This window comes from Thamnophis elegans, chromosome 2 (assembly GCF_009769535.1).
Source record: "Thamnophis elegans isolate rThaEle1 chromosome 2, rThaEle1.pri, whole genome shotgun sequence".
NCBI lineage: Eukaryota > Metazoa > Chordata > Lepidosauria > Squamata > Colubridae > Thamnophis > Thamnophis elegans.
The window spans coordinates 153,312,031-153,333,716 of NC_045542.1; the positions used below are offsets into that span (position 1 = coordinate 153,312,031).

Below are 21,686 nucleotides of genomic sequence, written 5' to 3' on the forward strand. Positions count from 1 at the left end.
AAGTAACTTTTGCTTCTTGATCCCTAAACTAAACATCTCCAAGGTGGAGGAGGAGACGGAGGTTGGAGGGCTATTACTTGCCCAACGTAAGCAATCCCTTCGTGAGTCAAATACAGAAGACTACTCCTGTCAGTTGGGATATAGCAGATAGAAGGAGGACTCCTGGTGTTCAAAGTAATTAATGCGGACAATTTTTAATAAACTCGATCTTGTTTATTTGAGCCCTGGCTTCTCTTTGAATGTACCTGTGCTTCAGTTTCCATCTTGCACATTCTAAATTATCCATGAGCACAAGAATTGCAGGAAAGTATTGCACAGCTCATTGGAGAAATCTCGAGTCCAATAGTCCCAGAAGCCTCTCCAAGTACTGCTGTCAAACTGGCATGCAGAAATCTACTTTTCAATTAGGTTTAATCCTTTAATTTCATTTTAATTCTGTGTAAATCAACTGTCAGTTCCAGTTTGGGCAATCGTATACTGGGAGATACATCCATGTTCTTTTCTTGATAAAAATATGGAAGTATCTTGTTTGTTTTTCTTTCAGGGCACCAAAGTCTTTCTCCTCAGTCACTTATCCAATTATCAATGTACACATAGAAGGAATTAGAATAACAGAGTTGGAAGGGACCTGGTAGGTCATCTAGTCTGACCCCCTTGCTCAAGCAGGAGACCCTAATAAGGCTAACGCTGGGCCAGATCACTTGCTGCTTTGGAAGATCCTATACTTCCCAGGCCTAAAGAGAAGGAATCAGATTTAGGGGCCAATTCTTCTTACATGAACAAACGTTGGGGTCCTCTTGTGGATCAATGCCTCCTGTGCAAAGGAAGTGTTCGTTCACCGTCTCTGAGATATTTGCAACGTTCACGTATCCTTTGGCTTTTTCAGCATCCAGGTTGCAGGCCATTTTCTGGAGAGAGAAAGGGAGACGTGGATTTAAACACAAAACACATCCAGAAGGTCCTGAACAGGGGAGGGATTCAAAAATTTCAGCAACGGGTTCTCTGCCCGGTTTCTGGGTGGGTGTGGCCATGGTGGGTATGGCCTACTCAGCCTCCTGCACCATGGGGATGGTGTTTTCATCCTCCCCAGGCTCCTGAAGCCTTTTTTGAGCCTCCAGGAGGGTGAAAACAGCCTCCCCAAGGCTCTGGACGCTCTCTGGAGGCCCAAAACGGGCCTGGTTCCAGACTTCTAGTACTTCTGATAGGCCCGTATTCCACCCTCCCAGAGCCACTGCACAGGCCCTGTACTTACCTGGCATCCAAAACAGGCTGCATAGAGAGGAGGGGGGCCAGCCAGTCCTTCCAACTACTGGTTTGGTGAACCAGATGTAAAATATAGCAGTAGACTTATATACCGCTTCATAGGCCTTTCAGGCCTCTCTAAGCGGTTTACAGAGAGTCAGCATATTGCCCCCAACAATCTGGGTCCTCATTTTACCCACCTCGGAAGGATGGAAGGCTGAGTCAACCCTGAGCCGGTGAGATTTGAACCGCTGACCTGCTGATCTAGCAGTAGCCTGCAGTGCTGCATTTAACCACTGCGCCACCTTGGCTCAAAGAAATTAGCATTCGGTATGCCCTAACCGGCCCGAACTGGCTGAACCCCACCCCTGAAACTATCAAACCTAGGCATCTTCAGGACCTGAGCCACCATGGTTGCCGGGAAACTCTGATAGTTATAATGACAACATATCTTGAAGGAGGCAGGCTGGGGAAGGCTGGTCTGGAAATAGGTTTGTGTTGTGGCACAGCAGGAGCCATTGGAGCTGCTGATGGACTCCGATAGCGAGGGACCCTTTGAGTCGGCTCTGGAAGATGTGGAGGACCCTGGGCAGGGTTCAGACTCCGAGCAGGGACCAGAGAGGCTGGTTGGTCACCAGGAGGTGCCTGAGACATGGAGCAGTGGTGAAAGTCAAAGGGAGTTTGTCCCTGACGTCAGGCACTGGAGCAGTGGTGAAGATGAAAGGGAGTTTGTCCCTGACGCCTGGCAGAGAAGGGCGAAGAAGCAAAGGAAGCAATTACGGAGACAGACTCATAGGAGATAATCAGGCCCAGGTGGACAGTTGTGATTTGGCTCCTCCCAAGAGAGTAAATAAGAAGAGACTTTGGGAGGAGACTTTTTGCAGGACACAACTGTTTATACTAAGCTGGAGAAGCTCTTGTGTGTATCTCTTATCTGTGGGAGTCTGGGTTGCTGCCAACGTCTTGTCTGTGAGTAATTACTGTGAATAAAGTGGCTAATAGTAAGCTTGTGTCGGCGTTACTCACCAGACGGAGGGGGGTCAGAACAGGTTAGTTATGTGACATGGATAGCAGGATGTTGCAATGTAGGTAGCCCTCAACGTGTGACCATAATTGGGGCTAGAACGTGCTTTGGTGATGACATTCAGTCACGCCTGATTTTACAACCTATTTTGCCATGGTTGTTAAGCTAATTGTGCAGCTGTTAAGTGAATCTGGATTTCCCCCATTGATTTTGATTGTTTGGAAAACAGCCGGGAGGGGTGTCACCAATGGCAATCACGTGGCCCTGGCATGCTGCAACCATCATAAATACATGTCAACTTCCAAGGGCTCAAATTTTGTTCACATGATCACGGGACTCTGCGATGGTTTTAAGTGTGAGGATGGGTCTTCTTTGGTTACTTTTTTCACAGCGCTGTCGTAACTTTGAATGGTTGTTAAAGGGATGTTCGTAAGTCGAGGGCTACCTATCTATGATAGCAAACCCATTACTGTGGCTAAACTGCTCCCTCAAAGTTAGCACCTTTTCTCCATTCTTGATCAACACGTTTCTCTGGAGCAATCCAGATTTCTGTCCACTGCTGTATTCACAGGGGGTGATGAAAAGAGAAGGAATATTTCCATCATACAGGAGTTCTTCCTCTGGGGAAAAAAATGAAGAAGAAACAAAAAATGTAAAGTAGGATGGTGAGTATTAGTGAAGTGTTAATCTATAAGGAAGGGATGGAGGAGGAAAACTAGGTTTTCAATAGGCCAATGTGGAATTCAATGGACAAATGTTACTACTCTCAGTAACCTCTCACAGTTACTACTATTGAGCAAGGTACCACCTATATTGTACCTACGCATTTTGTTTTTCTTGCCTAAATGTAGAACCTTACTCTTTTCACCATTGGATTTCATTTTATTAGATAGTGCCCAATTGTTCAAGTTTGTCAAGATCCTTCTGTATCTTAAGCCTGTCTTCTGGAGTGTTGGCTATTCCTGCCAGCTTAGTGTCATCTGCAAATTTGATGAGTTCCCCATTATTCCCTCATCCAAATCATTGATGAAGATGCTGAGGAGTACTGGGCCTAAAACAGAGCCTTGGGGTACTCCACTGCATACTTCCCTCCATGTAGATGCAGTTCCTAATTCCTGTTGTTATTAAACACTCAATTTAAAAGACATCCAGTTTTAATGGATACCCCCTTCCTTTTACTAATCCATTAAATCAAGAGTTCATTGATTTTATTACTGGAGACGCTAATGGAGAGAACAGTTTGGTCTAACACCAAGTTAGAAACCAGGAGACCATGAATTCCACCTTAGGCATGAAAGACATCTGTGTGATGTAAGCTGGGTGACTTTCTAGTTCCGCCTTCGGCATGAAAGACATCTGGGTGATCTGGGGCCAGACCAGTGGTGAAATTCAATTTTTTTGGGTGGGCATGGCAGAGTAAGGAAGGGGGAAGATACTGCAAAAATCTCCACTCCCACCCAACTCTAGGGCCAGTCAGAGGTGGTATTTGCCAGTTCTCTGAACTATTCAAAGTTTCCGCTACCGGTTCTCCAGAACTGGTCAGAACCTGCTGGATTTCACCCCTGGGCCAGACCGTCCCTCTCAACCCATGTTAGGTTCAGGCAACAAACTGGTTGGTCAATTTATGTTGCAACCAATGGATCAACATTCAGTTGGTCCTTCCCTCAACAAAAAGGCAGAGTCTTGTGGGAAAAACACCAGGAAAGGAGGGGGGAGGTAGGGATACTAAAAATATTTGTTGTGCCTACTGAGAATTGAACACTTAGTTTCTCTTACCGTGATCCTTGCATGTGGTCTGAGGATGTGGCTTTCTCAGAATCCGAGTGGTGTCTATTGTGCACGGTAGGCAGACTGGCCTATTAGAAGAAGAAGATCAGAAAGGACAATTAGTCATAATCCAGGGGTGGGTTCCTGCCAGTTCTAATCTCATCTATTGAAGAGGTTCCACAAATCTACAGTGCCGTTTAGAACCGGTTCCAGCTCCCTCCCCCCCGCCCATCCACACATCATCAAGATGAAGAGCGAGAGGAGGAATTCTGGGAGTTGAAGTCCACAAGTCTTAAAGCTGTCAAGTTTGAACACCCCTGGGGTTTTTTTCTAAAGGGTTAGGGGCGCAAGGGTCTTGTAACTTGACAGCTTTAAGACTTGCGTGCTTCAAATGCCAGAATTTCTGAGACATTTTGGTTGCTAAGCAAGAGCGTTGTTAAGTGAGTTTCACCACATTTTACAAGTTGGCCATGCCCACCCAGTCACATGACTGCCAAGCCACTACCATTCAGTCCCATAGCTGGCAAGCCACTCCCACCCAGTCACATGGCTGGCAAGCCACTCCCACAAAGCTGGCCACACCTATAGAAGAGGTTCTAAAAATTTTTTGAAACCCACCACTGCTATAATCCCTTGCGGGGTGGAGTCTGGGCAACTGAATGGAGCTGAGTGTTTACTGGCCGGATGCCCTTCCTGTTGCCAATGAAGAGTTTTTGCAACAAATATATTCTCATTGTGCTAGGATTGAACATACAGCCTCCTGATTGTGAGGCAAGAGGTCAACCTCTAGGCCACCACACCATTCAAGAGACATCATCTGATAATGGACCTACTGTATTTTTCAAAGTATAAGACGCATCAAGATTCTGAAGAGGTACATTAAAAAAAAAAGCTTTTTCACTCTGCAGGCCTCCCAAACACTCTGCATGCCTCATTTTTTTGTGAAAAAACAGGGCATGCAGAGAGTTTGAGGAGCCTGCAAAGTGTTCCTGGGGGCAGGCGGGGGCAAAATAAACAAAAATAGCCTGTTGTTTTGCAAAAATAAGGCCATATTTTTTTCCAAAAACAGGGCATGCATAGCCTTTAGGAGGCTTGTAGAGTGCTCCTGGAGGCTGGGAGGGGGGCAAAAATGAGCAAAAAACAGCCCGTTTTTTTGCTCTTTTTTGCCCTCCCCAGCCCCCAGGAGCACTTTGCAGGCCTCCCAAACCCTCTGCACATCTATTTTTGTGAAAGGGGCGGGGTTTCGGGAGGCCAAAAATGCTGTATTCAGTCTATAAGATGCACCCAGATTTTCACCCTCTTTTTTGGGGGGGGGGGGAAGGTGCGTCTTATACTCCGAAAAATATAGTAAATTTTACAGGATCCCCTGATCCTCATTCTCCTTTTAACTCACCTTGTAAAAGATGGAAGGTGCTTCTCTTTGAGTTTGACAAGAGCAACATCATAATTGTAGAACTCCAGGGAGTCCTTATTTTTTATTTTCTCACTATTATATTCTGGGTGGTATTGGATTTCAGCTACTGCAAAGTTGGTGGCTCCTAAAGGAGAGAGAGAGAGAATGTGGATTTCCTGGAAAGCTTCTCGGAGAATGGAGGTGTTGTGGCCCACCAGCAAAGCTGACAGCAGATTCGGGCAGTGAGGAGGTTGGGGAGGAACATGGGGGGACAAAACTTACACCCCTCAGAAAGGGCCCACAACTTGGGAGTCCTCCTGGACCCACAGCTGACTTTTGACCACCATCTCTCAGCTGTGACCAGGGGGGCATTTGCCCAGGTTCGCCTGGTGCGCCAGTTGCGGCCCTACCTGAATCGGGAGGCCCTCACAACAGTCACTCGAGCCCTTGTGATCTCCAGGCTGGAATACTGTAATGTGCTCTACATGGGGCTGCCCTTGAAGAGCATCCGGAGACTTCAGCTAGTCCAGAATGCGGCCGCGCGAGTGATTGTGGGTGCACCACGGTTCGCCCACATAACACCGATCCTCCGTGAGCTGCACTGGCTACCTGTCGATCTCCGGGTGCACTTCAAGGTTCTACTCACCACCTATAAAGCGCTCCATGGTAGTGGATCTGGCTATTTGAGAGACCGCCTTCTGCCAATTACCTCCCTGCATCCCATCAGATCGCAGAGAGTTGGCCTCCTCCGTATTCCATCCGCCAGTCAGTGCCGACTGGTGACTACTCGGAGGAGAGCCTTCTCTGTTGCGGCTCCGACACTATGGAACAATCTCCCCGTGGAGATTCGTACCCTCACCACCGTCCAGGCCTTCCGCACAGCCCTCAAGAACTGGCTAGCCCATCAGGCCTGGGGATAAGTTTACTTTTGCCCCTCCCGAATGTTGAGTGAATGTTGAGTTTTACTATTGAATTTACTTTTATGCACATTTCTTTTTGTATTGTCTGACACTCCCTTCCCTTTTGACTGTAAGCCGCCCTGAGTCCCCTCAGGGAAAAGGGCGGCCTATAAATGTCTAATAAAAAAAAACAAAAAAAAAACAAAGTCCTGGAGTCTCGGGAAGGCTCTGATGAAGGCTCTGTGTCAGAGGCAGAGAGGGGGGCCAGAGCCGTCCGATAGTTATCAGCTGCCTTCGGAGTCAGACATCAATGAGGCAGATGAACAGGTGGAGCCTGTTTCCAGTGTGCCCATGCACAGAGTTGCCAGACAAAGGGAACAGCTAAGGAACAAGGGTCGAGTTGGGAGTAAGGCCATGGGTGGACAGTGAATGGCCCCTCCCGATCAGTCTCCGGATACGCTTCAAGGTGCTAGTTGTAACTTATAAAGCCCTTCATGGTATTGGATCTGGGTACTTGAGAGACCGCCTGCTGCCAATTACCTCCCACAGACCCATTAGATCTCACAGGGTTGGCCTCCTCCGGGTGCCATCTACCAGCCAATGCCACCTGGCTATTACCCGGGGGAGGGCCTTCTCTGTGGCAGCTCCGGCCCTCTGGAATGAACTCCCCGCAGGGATTCGGACCCTCACCTCTCTCCAGGCCTTCCGAAAAGCCATTAAAACCTGGCTTTGCCGGCAGGCCTGGGGGTGATAAGTTCCCTCCCCTCTCGACATGTATGGTTGTGCGACTGTTGTCTACTTTTATTATTTGTATTTTGTCTTTTATGTTCCCCCTTTTTTCCTCCTTGAATTGTTCGCCACCCTGAGTCCTCCCGGAGAAGGGCGGCATACAAATAATAAAATACAATAAAATACAATAAATACATAGGGAATAAAAGAGGAGTGAAGGGAAATGGGAGTTTGTAGGAGACACTGAGTTCATTCCTGCATTCTTGCCAAGTATTGAGGTGTCTGAAAGATATCAGCCTGGCCACTCTCCAAGCCTGATAAAGGTCGGTAATTGTGAACTATCTTGAAAGACTGTGGGAGAGGAAAGACTTTGCTGGAGAGGAATTCAGTAGAAATTAAATAAAAAGGGTTTATCGGGACGAAGACTAGGCTTCGTGCTGCTGGAGAATCCTAGTTCAGAATAGGAGGCTATTATAATAATGGAACCACGGAAATGTTAAACAGCAGTCCCCAATCTTTCCAGCTCTGTGGATCAGCAACACTGTTGACAGTGGACGGGGTGATTTTCCGTGCATGAACACTGCTTGCACAAATGCAGATTTGCACGCTCATGCACTTGACCGCAGCTTGTGTGGCGCGGTTGTGTGGCCCAAAGGGCCTCGGCCCAGTACTAGGGCTGCGGACCAAGGGTTGTGGACCCCTGTGTTAAAACCATCACGACCAGAGGCGGGTTCCTTCTGGTTTGGACCCATTCAGCCGAGTAGGTCTGCCACGCCCCCTATCTGGTTCTATTGTTGGCACCACCATCTTGATATTCGGTTCATGCGCAGAATAATAGTCATTGCAAAAATTTAATCCCTCCCTTTTTTTCCTTTTCTAACATTGTGCGCATGCGCTGATCTGTTTAGATGCAAATGTGCTTGTGTGTAAAAAGTTTTCCGCGCCGAACTGGCAGTAATGCTGGTAGCAACCCACCCCTGATCACAACCTGCTGTAAATGGCCCAAGAACAAAGCAGCCGAGTCTTTTTTCACCCGTTACAAATCCACCTCTTCTTCTTTCTATCTCCATGCCTGTGCGAGAATTTGGCTTACCAAGGATGATGCTGATGTCTTTGATCCCGGCCAAGCAGTGGGCTGCTGTCAAGATGTACTGGTCAGAGACAATGACTCCCTTGCAGATTTCTTGCCGCGGTTCCTAAAATTTAGACGTGGAAATTATCCTGGGATCGCGGAGAGCGATAACAATCTTAGCTCAAAACAATGCTTCTCGACTTCAGCAACGTGAAGATGTGTGGACTTGAAGTCCACTCATCTTCAAGTTGCCAAATTTGAGAAACACAGAGTTGGACTTTAGAACCAACCCAACAATCACAGAAGGCGACAAAGATGATTAAGGAAAGCAGTGACGTGCAGTGAGGTTTATGGCTGGTGAGGCAGCAATTTTTTTAGACTTGTGGACTTCAGCTCCCAGAATTCCACAGCCAGGCATGCTCAGTTCCGATTTAAAGTGGCAGCATTTGTTTTTCTCCTTTGCTAAATAAGTTTCCTTCTTTCTTTTTCTTTTTCTTCTCCCTTCCCCTCCTTCCTCCTTCCCTTCCCCCTCTCTCAAACACACACACACACACACACACACACACACACACACAAAGTTGCACCAGGAGGATGAAGTTTGAATTCCTCCCCTCCCTCAGACCCACATGTACCTTTTCCAGCTGTTTCAGAGAGGATTTCAACTCTGCTCTTGCCTGTCATCATGAAAAGAAAAAAAATGTAACAGGAAAAAGGCAAGAGCTGAGGTCAGGCTGAGCTAATTGCTGCCAGAGTCACCGTGGATGACTCTGCTTAGTGCTTAACTGTTTAAAAAAGCCTCTAAAAAAGCGCCCTCTCCAGGAGGAGGCTGGAGAACGACGTGCCTCACCTACGTCAGGAATTTTTCGGCTTTTAACCCTTGCTTAACTCTGCTCAAGTGATCATAAAATGCCTAAGGTCAGACTAGATGACGCACGTCGTTCTCCTGCCTCCTCCTGTAGAGGGAGCTTTTTTAGAGGCTTTTTAAACAGTTACGCAGAGTCATTCACGGTGACTCTGGCAGCAACTAGCTCAGACGGGCCTCAGCTCTTGCCTTTTTCCTTTTACATTTTTTTTCTTTTCATGATGACAGTGGTGAGGCTCTGCCTCCCCTGCCTCCCCTGACTGCACGTCCCTGAAGGAAAGCAAACCAGATCCCAGAAAACATTGCTCTCTTGATGGCGATTTTACTAAAAGATTCCTTCTAAGGCATGCCACCATATTATTTTGCATTGGTGAAGCATGAACAAAGTGCATTCTGCCAGACATTTTGTTGCTATGCCGTTATGTGCAAAATTCTGCGTTTGAAATATGGAATAAGGGGGTCCTTGGTGCTCCCTGAGTTTGGCTGCTTTCTTGCAGATGTTTCATTACCCAAAATAGGTAACGTCATCAGTGCTAATCTCAAATAATATTAACATCCCCAGGACTAGCATGGATGAATGTTATCTGGTTGGGGTAATAAAACATCTGCAAGAAAGCAACCAAACTCGGGGAGCACCAAGGACCCCTCATTTCAACCCTGAGCCAAAAATATTATACTTTATTGGAAGTATGGAATATTTCATTTTGGGTGTCCGCCCAAAAATGAAATGGTCTTGGAAACTTGTCACATTACGTGGTTGGAATACAGATTTCTCTTTTGACGTTTTCTCTGGTCACATTTTATGGTTATTTTTACTGTATCGGCTGGATTTTATTTAAAAAGGCTTGTTGTGCTGTTCGTATGCCCAGACTAAAAGTATCTAAAAGAGCCAAGGTGCAAATACTGAAGTTTCCACATTGTTGACTTGCAGCGAAAAGACGTTGTGCTGCCTTGAATGTGCCATGCGCAGCTCTTCTTTTGAAGAGTCCTGTTTTGAGTGTCACCCTCGCTTGAAAACCTGTGTGCTTGTCTGCCCTTTGCAACGGAGCTCCAAATACAGTTCATCCCCTTCAGCTGACTGCTAGTTACAGTTCAGCAATTCAAATCTCACCCACTCAAGGTTAACTCAGCCTTCCATCCCTCCGAGGTGGGTAAAAAGAGGACCCAGATTGTTGGGGACAATAAGCTGATTCTGTAAGCCGCTTAGAAAGGGCTGTAAAAGCACTGTGAAGTGGTACATTAGGAGCCAAGGTGGCGCAGTGGTTAAATGCAGCACTGCAGGCTACTTCAGCTGACTGCAGTTCTGCAGTTCGGCTGTTCAAATCTCACCGGCTCAGGGTTGACTCAGCCTTCCATCCTTCCGAGGTGGGTAAAATGAGGACCCAGTTTGTTGTTGGGGGCAATATGCTGACTCTGTAAACCGCTTAGAGAGGGCTGAAAGCCCTATGGAGCGGTATATAAGTCTAACTGCTATTGCTATAATCTAAGTGCTATTGCTATCTATCGATCCTGGTGTTAGTCGGTCTTACATTGATGACGATCCTTGCAAACCAGGGATACTTTTCATAGTCGTTTACTGCTTCTTCTCCTGGTGAGAAACCACACATGGGCAAAGATTCACCATCGCCTGGGAATAGAAAGGTATGTTTTTGAAAGGAACAGGAAAAGTATAGCTCAAGGTTGACTCAGCTTTTCATCCTTCCGAGATTGGGAAAATGAGGACCCATATTGTTGGGGGCAATATACTGACTCTAAATTGCTTAAAGCACCGTGAAGCGGTATGTAAATCTAAGTGCTATCACTATTGTGAGCCGTGTGGGTACAAAAGATAGAAACTTCCAACTTCCTTTTTCCAATTTCCTGAATGCCATCACTCTGCTAAAGAACTAATTCCCACAGCACTGTCATATTATTGACTCTGTATTACTGTTATTCTTCTCTTCCTTCCTAGTACAGATCTCTTCCCGCTTATGACTATAACCATGTTGCTTGTATCTTTAAAATGTATATTGTTTTATTTGTTTCCTAGTATAATTTGATTGCTTATTAGTAACCTATGACTATCACTAAGTGTTGTATCTTATGATTCTTGATGAATGTTTTCCCCCCCTCTTAGGTACACTGAGAGCATCTGCACCAAAGACAAATTCAGTTCTATTCTATTCTATTCCCATTCCCATTCCCATTCCCATTCCCATTCCCATTCCATTCTATACAGTGGTGGGATTCAACCGGTTCGCACCTATTCGGGAGAACTGGTTGTTAACTTTCTAAGCAGTTCGGAGATCCAGTTGTTGGAAGAAATCTCCTTTTGTTTTTTTCCCCACTTTCCAGGGCTAATCCTGTAAGGAAGGCAGGAAGGAAACATTCTGGTGTTGTTTCTAGGCTAATCTTTATTGCCCTGCTTACAGAAACTGCCTCTCCGGTTAACCCTTGTTACATTGTAACAGCTAAGGTGAAGCGCCCATTGAGTGACATTGAGTTGGCCACGCCCACCCAGTCACATAACCACCAAGCCATGCCTACCCAGCTGGTCATTAGGGGAGAGAACCAGTTGTTAAATTATTTGAATCCCACCACTGATTCTACAGTACTGTGAAGCAGTATGTAAATCTAAGTGCTATTACTATTGCTATGGTACGAAAGATAACTTCCAACTTCCTTCTTTGCAGGGAAACAAAATGTGGAATGTCAGTGTCAAGTCAATGAATCATGAAATCAGTGAAAAGAAAATTGAGATTACCCAAACTCTCCTCCAAGACCTCTTGCAGTTCACTCAAGTCCTTCAAAATGAAGCCGTGTCTCTCATTGGGTTTGTGAGAAGCCAATTCGTTAATATTTTCAACATTGACGTCAGGGCCGTTACCAAAGGCATAAACATCTAGGCATAAATGTGGAGAGATGCATACGTGACGGAGAGGAATAGCGCCGTGCAACCAATAATTGTTTCTCCACGTTAAAATTGCATTACAGAAAAATCCTTTCAAGCAACACCTGGAAAAACTATTTTGCACAGTTAAAGGTCACAGACAAAAGAGAGACGAGAGTTTTAGCGGTACAGCGATAAATAAAACAAGGAATTCAGGGAAATGAAATAAAACAATCAATGCCCCAACTGGCCTGGAGGGTGAAATGCAGCAAAGGTGAAATGAAGCCGTCCGGCTCACGGATTGTCATCTTACCCAAATGATCATCCCGAGGGTTTGGGGAAGAGCTGCCAATTTTAAGAAACTTCTTTATCTGTTGGATGGCCAAAGATGGTGAGCCCCCCAAGTTGTATTTTCCTAGAAAAAGAAAGATTATTGCGAAGAGTCATTCTGACCTGTCATACGGTTATTTGGGAGTAAGGTGAGGGAAGGAACGGAATATTATGGATTAAAAAAAATTTTTTTTTTACTCAGTTCTGGATTCTACTTCCAGCAGTTTTCAAAAGCACTTTGGCACAATAACAGCTTTCATTGCCTTCAGTTCTTTGTCTACCCCTTCCTTCCTTCCTTCCTTCCTTCCTTCCCTCCCTCCCTCCCTCCCTCCCTATCCCTCCGTCCCTTTCCATCACTTTCTTCCTGCCTCCTTTCCTTTATTCCTCCCTTCCTTATTTTCTCCCTCCCTCCCTTTTCCTCCTTCTTTCCTTTCTGCCTACCTCCTTTCCTCCCTTCCCTTTTGCTTCATCCCTCCCCCTTTTCTCCCTCCCTTTATTCCTTCCTTCCTTCTTCCTTCCTTCTATCTTTCCTCCTTCCTTCCCTCCCTCCTTCCATCTCCCTCTCTCTATCTCTTTCCCTATCCCTCCTTCCCTTCCCTTTATCCCTTTCTTCCTGCCTCCTTTCCTTCATCCTCCCTACATTTCCTCCGACCCTCTCTCTCTTTCTCCTTCCCTTTCCCTCCTTCCCTTTCCTTCCTCCCTTTATTCCTTCCTCCTTTCTTCCCCTTCCCCTTCCTCATTTCCTTTCTCCCTCCCTCTCTTTCCTTCCTTCCCTTCCTTCCCTTCCTTCCTTCCTCCTTTCCCTTTCCTTCCCTCCCTCCCTCCCTCCCTTCCAGAGGTGGGTTTTTCGCTCCGTTCCAACCGGTTCGGTTGGAACGGGGCCAGCGGCGTCCTCGTGCACGCGCGCAGTGCACGCATGTGTACTAGCATCTGTGCAATGCTCCAGCTGCTCCTGGAGGATTGCGCAGGCGCTGTATGCGTCCTGCGCATGCATGGAAGCGCAGAACTCGTCAAACCAGGTAAGAAACGCGGGCGGGCGGGTGGACCCTTCGGCGTTCCCGGAAGTTACTTACTTCCGGGTTCGCCGACCAACCGGGACCGGCGCGAACCGCCTGAAACCCACCCCTGCTCCCTTCCCAAACAGGTTGAGGCCCTTGTATAAAATGGTGCTTGACATTTGAAATGACTGTTGGCTTCTCTTATAATCTTTTTAAGGTACTCTAAAAATTCTTTCTCAAACAACAGAACAAGAGCAACCAAAAGAACTCAAGAGTTTGCATGGGTCCTCTTGATCTGCTCACCATCCGTTAGGAGAATAATGATATGACGAGTTGTGGTGGAGACAGGAGGGGGATTCAGCCCCCGTCGCACCTCTTCCTCCTCCTGCGCAATCATCATTTCATAGACAGATTGAAGGCCTTTCCCGATGTTGGTTCCAGGCTTCAGCTCATGTGCTGGAAAATCAAAATGCAGAGTGGAACAATGCATTAGTTGGTGAGCCTTAATAAGCCCCAATAAGCCTAACAGAGGAAACATGAAATGAAAGGTCCTTGGTGCTGTGTGAACTTGATTGTGGTCTTGTTTCGTTACCACACCAGATAACACCATCAGTGCTGGTGAGGAGTGGGATTTGCTCTCAGTTTAGATTCTTGTGCCTTGCCCTGTCCGTGGGGTTGGTCTTAGAGGTTCTTTGGCTGGGCTGTTTACTATTGGTTCTTTAGCATTTTCTCAATTGGGGTATTGTTTACTTTGTCAGAAGAAATATCCATCTGGTTCAGTTCCAAGGGGGGAGCAAAACACTGGAAACATGGAGGCTGATTAGAAAGATGCTTTATTGATGGACAGAACCCCATGGGTTTGAGGTCCTGGTGCAGCTGACCACATAGAGCAGAGCATGAGAGTTATTTATAATAGCCCTCTCTGGGCTTTGAACTTGAGCTGCCTGTTCCTGTGGCAAGAGCATACATTCTGTTGGTTCCTGTAGGGATCAACCTTTTAGATTGCCTGAGTTAAGTTTGGTTGAAGCCTGGACTCTCCGAGACGATGTAATGAGGAGGCTTGTGTCCTCCTGAAAGGGTGTTGCGCCATCCCTATTGTGTCTTAATGGCTTTCCTGGTTAGGATCTTGAGTGAAGGCTGATCCTACCCTTCTATCTAATTCTGCCTTTGTTCAAAATATCCTGTCTTGAATGGATTACCACATTTCTAAAAGCTGGCCTCAGCTTAGTATCTTGCATAGGGGAAGTGAACTGTGGATCTGAGTTTCTGTCTCCCTTAAGATTTCTATTCCTCTTTTAGGGGGAATATAATATTCTGCCTTTTTAATATTCCCGAAAACATTTCATACTTGGGCTGAGTGGCTCAGACGCTGAGCTTGTTGTTCAGAAAGGTCGGCAGTTTCACGGTTCGAATCCCTAGCAACGTGTAATGGAATGAGCTCCCGTTACTTGTCCCAGCTTCTGCCAACCTAGCAGTTCAAAAGCATGTAAAAATGCAAGTAGAAAAAATAGGAACCACCTTTGGTGGGAAGGTAACAGCGTTCCATGCACCTTTGACGTTTAGTCATGCCGGCCACATGACCACAGAGACGTCTTCGGACAGCACTGGCTCTTCAGCTTTGAAATGGAGATGAGCACCGCCCCCTAGAGTCAGGAATGACTAACATATACTGTATGTGCGAGGGGAACCTTTACCTTTACCTTAAAACATGTCATTCTTCTCGTGGCACGACAAAACCGTGCTCAACGAAGCCGCGCCCGATTAAACCGCGTTGCTGATGTCATCAACAGGGCGACAACAGCGAGCGTGGAGAAAGAAGGGCGCTTTAAATAGCGCTTTGAAAGCAAGCCGATTCAACTTAAGGTAAGGGTTAGGTTTAGGGTTAGCTTTAGGGTTAGCTTTAGGGTTAGGTTAAGGGTTAGGGTTAGGGTTAGGTTTAGGGTTAGGTTAAGGGTTAGGGTTAGGTTAAGGGTTAGGATTAGGTTTAGGTTTAGGGTTAGATTAAGGGTTAGGTTTAGGGTTAGGTTTAGGGTTAGGTTAAGGGTTAGGTTTAGGGTTAGGTTTAGGTTTAGGGGTTAATTTTAGGTTTAGCGTTTACAGCGTGCTTCTGTCTCCGCGCTGTTGTCACGCTGTTGATGACGTCAGTTACGCGGTTTCGTCAAGCGCGGTTTAGTCGAACGCGGTTTTGTGGTGGAACCCATTCTTCTAGGAGGGGTGGGTGCTAACTTTCTAAAAAAATTTGATTATTGGTCTGATATTAACCTAGGCTCATCAGAGAGCATCAAGGACTCTTCCTTACAACCCTGAGCTGCAAATATTTTCCTGTATTGTAACATGAGATGGGGAAAAAAGCATCTCTATAGCTAACAGGAAATCAACAGAGTGTCCTGAGATATACAGCTGCTCCACATTTAGCAATTATCTTGATTAGTTGTCTATGGGGATTCTCAGCCATCCAAAGTCATGGTTGTCCCAAAGGTACTTTATTTTCCCCAAAAGGCAACTGGACTTTGTTTTTCCTTGAAGACGTTTCACTTCTCATCCAAGAAACGTCTTCAGTTCTGACCAGTGGTGGGCTGCTGAGGGTTCGGGAGAACCTCTAGCTAAGATTCTGTGCAGTTTGGAGAACCCCCAAATCCCACTCCTGGCTGGTCCTGCCCACCCCTCCCCTCCCAGGAGTCCCCATGCGGCCCATTTTAGATGCAGATAAGTGCAAGCTGTGTGCGGAGGCTCAAGGAGGGCAAAAAAAACGGGCCTACTGGAAGTTCGAGAAAGCCAAAAACAGGCCTGTTTCCAGCCTCCAGAGGGCCTCCGGAGCCTGGGGAGGCCATTTTCGCCCTTCCGGAGGCTCAAGGAAAGCTTCCAGAGCGCAGGGAGAGCAAAAATGCCTTCCCCCTATGGTGCATGAGCCCGATTAGGCCACTCCCACCATGGCCACGCCCATCCAGCAGAGAACCCCTTGCTAAAAATTTTGAAACCCACCCCTGGAAATCTCCTGTTTACAACACAGTCCTTTTAGCATTTCCAAGAAGGCTTCACAGCCCTTTGCACTATTCAGGTGACCCTGAGGGCACAGATAAATGTTCTCCAAGCAGCCCTCAACGACTCTCAGAGAGAGCGTTAATGACCAGATGACTGCAAGGAATATAAATTTTTCCATCTTCCACAATTCAGTTAGTACTGAAGGAGCTTCTTGGATGTGGAGCGAAATGTCTTCAAAAATAAACCCAGAAAGTTTTTCAAAGCCCAGTTGTCTTTTTGAAAAAAAGCACCTGTGGGGCTATCTTGGTTAGCGACCATCCACAAATATAATGGTTGTTAGGAATATAATCTAACGGTTGGGTTGGCAATTTATAAATCATGTAACAATGCTATACCTGTTTCTTTAAATCATACTGTAAAATGTGATTGGTTGCTGTTTCCTCAATCGGCCATAAGAGGGAGCCAGAATGACTGTTAGCTCTCTGTTTGTTAGATGCTGGGCTGATCTGATCTGAGTGTTTTGGAAGCTGGCTGTTAGAAAGTGCCGTGAGCTATTGTACGTTTTGCAACTGCTAGCAAACTTTGAGTACTGAACTGATTATATGATACTGGACTATGTTATTTGGATTATCCCTTAACGGAAAGACATTAATGACTGACTGTCTTATCTGTGTATGACTTGGACTGTTTGATGGACTCTGATACCTTCATTTCCACGCCTACTTAAACTGCAGTGAGCTTACCTAACAATGGTAATAAATGTCAATGGCAATAAATTACAAATATAATGGTAATAAATGACAATATATGAAATTTTCTGACAGGCATTTACACCCAAATGTCATGTATATGCACCACAAGGGCCTTCAGTGTGAAGCTGATTAAAATAAATCAATAAAATAATTTTCTTGGTTGCCCACATACATGAAAGAAAAGCCCTTGGCAGCCATATGGCAGAAGCTCCAAGGCTCGCCTACCACTGCACAGGTAGTCTTCGACTTACAACAGTTCATTTAGTGACTGTTAACAATATTACAATGGCCCTAAAGAATGCGACCATTTTTTCACACTTACCACCATCCTAGCATCCCCCTGGTCATGTGAGGGAGGAAAAGCTTGGCAACTGACTCATATTTATGACAGTTGCAATGTCCTGGGATCATTTCATCCCCTTTTGTGACCTTCTGACAAGCAAAGTCAACGGGGAAGCCTGATTCACTTAACAACCGGATAACCAACTTAAGATCATCCACGATTCACTTAACAACTGTGGCAAGCAAAGTTGCAAAATGGGGTAAAACTCATTAACTGTTAACAAATGTCTTGCTTAGCAACAGAAATGTTGGGCTCCATTGTGGTCATAAGTTGAGGACTAACTGTATTTACATTCCCCCCCCCCCCCCCAACATCCAGTATGCTCACCATTGATGCTAATGGAGCCCAGCAGTTCAGACGCCCAGTTAGCATCGCTACTCCATGCATTAATTGTACTCAGAACCTTTCTGCTTTCGAAGGCAAAAGTCACAATGCCATAATTGGGAAGGAGGTCATAGCTGGAGATCTATAATAATAATAATCATCATCATTGGAATTTGTGCAAAAATTATACTATTAAAACAGCAATAAATTGGTGGGAACATAAGCCTGAAAAAGTCACCGAAAATCAGATGGTCAAGATCTTGTGGGATTTTCGCATACAAACGGACAAAATACTGGCCCATAATACACCAGACATCACACTGGTTGAGAAAAATAAGGTCACAATCATAGACATCGCAATACCAGGTGATAGCAGGGTCGTCGAGAAGGAACATGAAAAAATAGCAAAATACCAGGACTTAAAAATTGAAATTCAACGACTATGGCACAAACCAGCAGTGGTAATTCCAGTGGTAATTGGCACACTGGGTGCTATTCCAAAAGCACTGGAATTACATTTAAAACAGTTAAAAATTGACAAAATCACCATCAGTCAAATGCAAAAAGCCGCACTGCTTGGATCTGCACGCATATTATGAAAATACGTTACGATGTCCTAGGCCCCTGGGTGGGGCCCGACTAGTAACCAATGCCAAATCCGGTGAAACAACTGGCCGTTGTGATACAATTGTATAATAATAATGGCATGGAAAAATGCGCCACTGTATCCATAAAAAGGGGCAAAATCACTGCATATAAGGGAATTGAAATGCCCAATGGCCAACTAATTAAATGCAACGAAAATGAAGTTTACAAATACTTAGGCATTCTGCAGTTGGATAATATCAAGCATGGATATTTCACCTCTTCTCTTCATCATCGCAATGATCTCACTATCAGTAATCTTTAAAAAAATGAAATTAGGCTATCAAACAGCTAAAGAAGCTGAAAAAATTTCGCATTTACTATATATGGATGATTTGAAACTCTATGGAAAGTCAGAAATAGAAATCCAATCATTGACAAACACAATCCGAGTATTCAGCACCAATATTTCAATGCAGTTTGGCATGGAAAAATGCACCACTGTATCCATAAGAAGGGCAAAATCACTGTATAATGTGTACCAGTGGTGGGTTTCACATTTTTTTAGAACCTCTTCTGCATGTGTGGCCTGCTTTGTGGGAGTGGCTTGCTGGTCATGTGACCGGGTGGGAGTGGCTTATCAGCCATGTGGCTGGGTGGGCGTGGCCAACTTGCAAAATGTGGTGGAACTCACTTAACAACGCTCTTGCTTAGCAACCAAAATGTTGGCTCAGGAACTCTGGCATTTGAAGCACGCAAGTCTTAAAGCTGTCAGGTTACAAGACCCTTGCACCCCTAACCCTTTAGAAAAAACCCCCAGGGGTGTTCAAACTTGACAGCTTTAAGACTTGTGGACTTCAACTCCCAGAATTCCTCCTCTTGCTCTTCATCTTGATGATGTGCGGATGGGTGTGGGGGAGGGAGCTGGAACTGGTTCTAAATGGCACTGTAGATTTGTGGAACCTCTTCTATAGAAGAGGTTAGAACTGGCAAGAATCCGCCCCTGATGTGTACTGTATGCTTGTTGCCTACTTAACAAGGCTATTTCTATAGCTTGGCCATTGCCCCCTCCCCCGCAATTGACCCTACCGCCTTCTTTCAAAAAGCTAACTGTCCTTCTTCTATGTGTCACTAGAGCTTTCTAGGAATATTCACAATCCTGGAACATGGGTTTTGTAGTTCAAGCTGCTTTCAGTTTTGTTGAAACAAAGCTGGTTCAAGGACGTTTTGAAAATGAAACCTACCTTCTCGATTAACTTCACCAATGCTTCCTTAGCCTTTGTGAAACTTTTTTGGGCAAAGCTTTTCGAGGCATCAATGAGAAAGTAGATATTAAGTGAGTCACTTCTGTTGTTAGGTGATGCTCCTGATAGGGAAAGAAAACCAGAATAACAGAGTTGGAAGGGACCTTAGATGTATAGAATAGAATAGAATAACAGAGTTGGAAGGGACCTTGGAGGTCTTCTAGTCCAACCCCCTGTGCAGGCAGGAAACCCTACACCACTTCAGACAAATAGTTATCCAATCTCTTCTTAAAAACTTCCAGTGTTGGAGCATTCATAACTTCTGGAGGCAAGCTGTTCCACTGATTAATTGTTCGAACTGTCAGGAAATTTCTCCTTAGTTCTAAGTTGCTTCTCTCCTTGATTAGTTTCCACCCATTGCTTCTTGTTCTACCCTCAAATGCTTTGGAGAATAGTTTGACTCCCTCTTCTTTGTGGCAACCCCTGAGATATTGGAAGACTGCTATCATGTCTCCCCTAGTCCTTCTTTTCATCAAACTAGACATACCCAGTTCTTGCAACCATTCTTCATGTTTTAGTCTCCAGTCCCTTAATCATCATTGTTGCTCTTCTCTGCACTCTTTCCAGAGTCTCAGCATCTTATTTTACATCGTGGTGACCAAACCTGAATGCAGCATTCCAAGTGTGGCCTTACCAAGGCATTATAAAGTGGTATTAACACTTCACATGATCTTGATTCTATCCCTCTGTTTATGCAGCCTAGAAATGCATTGGCTTTTTTGGCTGCTGATGATTGTCTAAGAGGACCAAGATCCTTCTCACAATTACTGCTATTGATCCAGTTTTCACTTAGTCTGTACATGTACGGTTGGTTTTTCTTGCCTAAGTATAAAATCTTACTTTCATGTACGTTGAATTTCATTTTCTTAGACACAGCTCATGTCTGTCGAAATCCATCTGGATCTTGAGCATATCTTCTGGAGTGCTGGCTGTTTCTCCAAACTTGGCAATTTTAAGACTTGTTAAGAGCTGCAGTAGCACAGTAGTTAGAATGCAGTACTGCAGGCTACTTCTGCTGACTGCCAGCTACCAGTAGTTCGGCAGTTCGATTCCCACTGACTGAAGCTTGACTCAGCCTTCCATCCTTCCAAGGTGAGTAAAATGAGGACCCAGATTGTTGGGGGCAATAAGCTGACTCTGTAAACCACTTAGAGAGGGCTGTTAAAGCACAGTGAAGCGGTACATAAATCTAAGTGCTATTCCTATTTCATGCTCGCTGGGGAATTCTGGGAGTTAAAATCCACAAGTCTTACAGTTGCCAAGTATGGGGACCCCTAATATAAGGCATGGGGTTTGCAGCATGACAATCATTGTGCTTCCCCCCCCCCCCCCCCCACACCTTGTTTCTGCTTAGCATAAGAAAAGGAAAGAAGGAAATTCTGGCGAGCTCTCAAGATCCTTCCTCAGTCTCTTTCCTGACCTGGCCCACCTCACACAGATGGCAGCAATCAGACGTGCATAACTGCATTAGAATCTTTAACAAGTGGTCCTTCTACCAAGGATGATACCACATGATTCCAATGACGAAACCAGGGGAAACGATGCCCCAGTCTCCTATCCTATGCCAGGGGTGGGCTTCAAAAAATTTAGCAAGGGGTTCTGTGCCCAGTTGCTGGGTGGCCGTGCCCATGGTGGGCGTGGCCTAGTCGGCCTCCTGGACCAAGATGGGGGGGCATTTTTGCCCTCCGCGGGCTTCGGAGGCCCTCTGGAGGCCGGAAACGGTTAAGATTTCTGGCCTTCCCAAACTTCCAATAGGCCTGTTTTTCGCCCTCCCTGAGCCTCTGCACACACCGTGCACTTACCTACATCCAAAACGGGCCGCATGGAGGGGCAGGGCGGGGTGGGTGGGGCCAGCCAGAGTGGGATTTGGGGGTTCTCCGAACTGCACAGAATCTTAGCTAGAGGTTCTCCCAAACCCCTGCAAACTCCCCAGCAGCCACCCCTGATCTCCTACCACACTTACAAAAATTTACCTTGGCTGGCAGACAAAGCAACTTCAATGAGGGACAGAAGGAACTTAGTGGCAATTTCTTCTTTAGAATCATAAGTGAATTGGCCTGGGGGGGAAAAGAAGGAGACAGTGAATTTGGTTCCCAGTGGTGTGTGTGTGTGTGTGTGTGTGTGTGTGTGTGTGTGTGTGTGTGTGTTTGTGTAAGGGTAGAAAAAAACCCCAATAGTTCCATAAATGATGGCAAAAAAGAGAGAAAACAG

At 45.7% G+C, this 21,686-nt stretch overlaps 1 protein-coding gene across 1 annotated transcript in view; it reads right to left on the minus strand.

The window, feature by feature from the left end:
- Positions 1-21,686, minus strand: part of CFB (complement factor B) — a 37,859-nt gene that overhangs the window by 4,134 nt on the left and 12,039 nt on the right. Inside the window, exons 5-16 of the mRNA XM_032209365.1 lie at positions 21,449-21,532; positions 19,416-19,537; positions 17,590-17,728; positions 13,489-13,641; positions 12,171-12,272; positions 11,732-11,869; positions 10,518-10,615; positions 8,148-8,250; positions 5,427-5,571; positions 4,043-4,122; positions 2,768-2,886; positions 776-908 (exon numbers count right to left, since the gene is read on the minus strand). Of these exons, the coding sequence (XP_032065256.1) occupies positions 776-908; positions 2,768-2,886; positions 4,043-4,122; positions 5,427-5,571; positions 8,148-8,250; positions 10,518-10,615; positions 11,732-11,869; positions 12,171-12,272; positions 13,489-13,641; positions 17,590-17,728; positions 19,416-19,537; positions 21,449-21,532 (1,416 nt within the window). The remainder of the gene's footprint in view (positions 1-775; positions 909-2,767; positions 2,887-4,042; positions 4,123-5,426; positions 5,572-8,147; positions 8,251-10,517; positions 10,616-11,731; positions 11,870-12,170; positions 12,273-13,488; positions 13,642-17,589; positions 17,729-19,415; positions 19,538-21,448; positions 21,533-21,686) is intronic.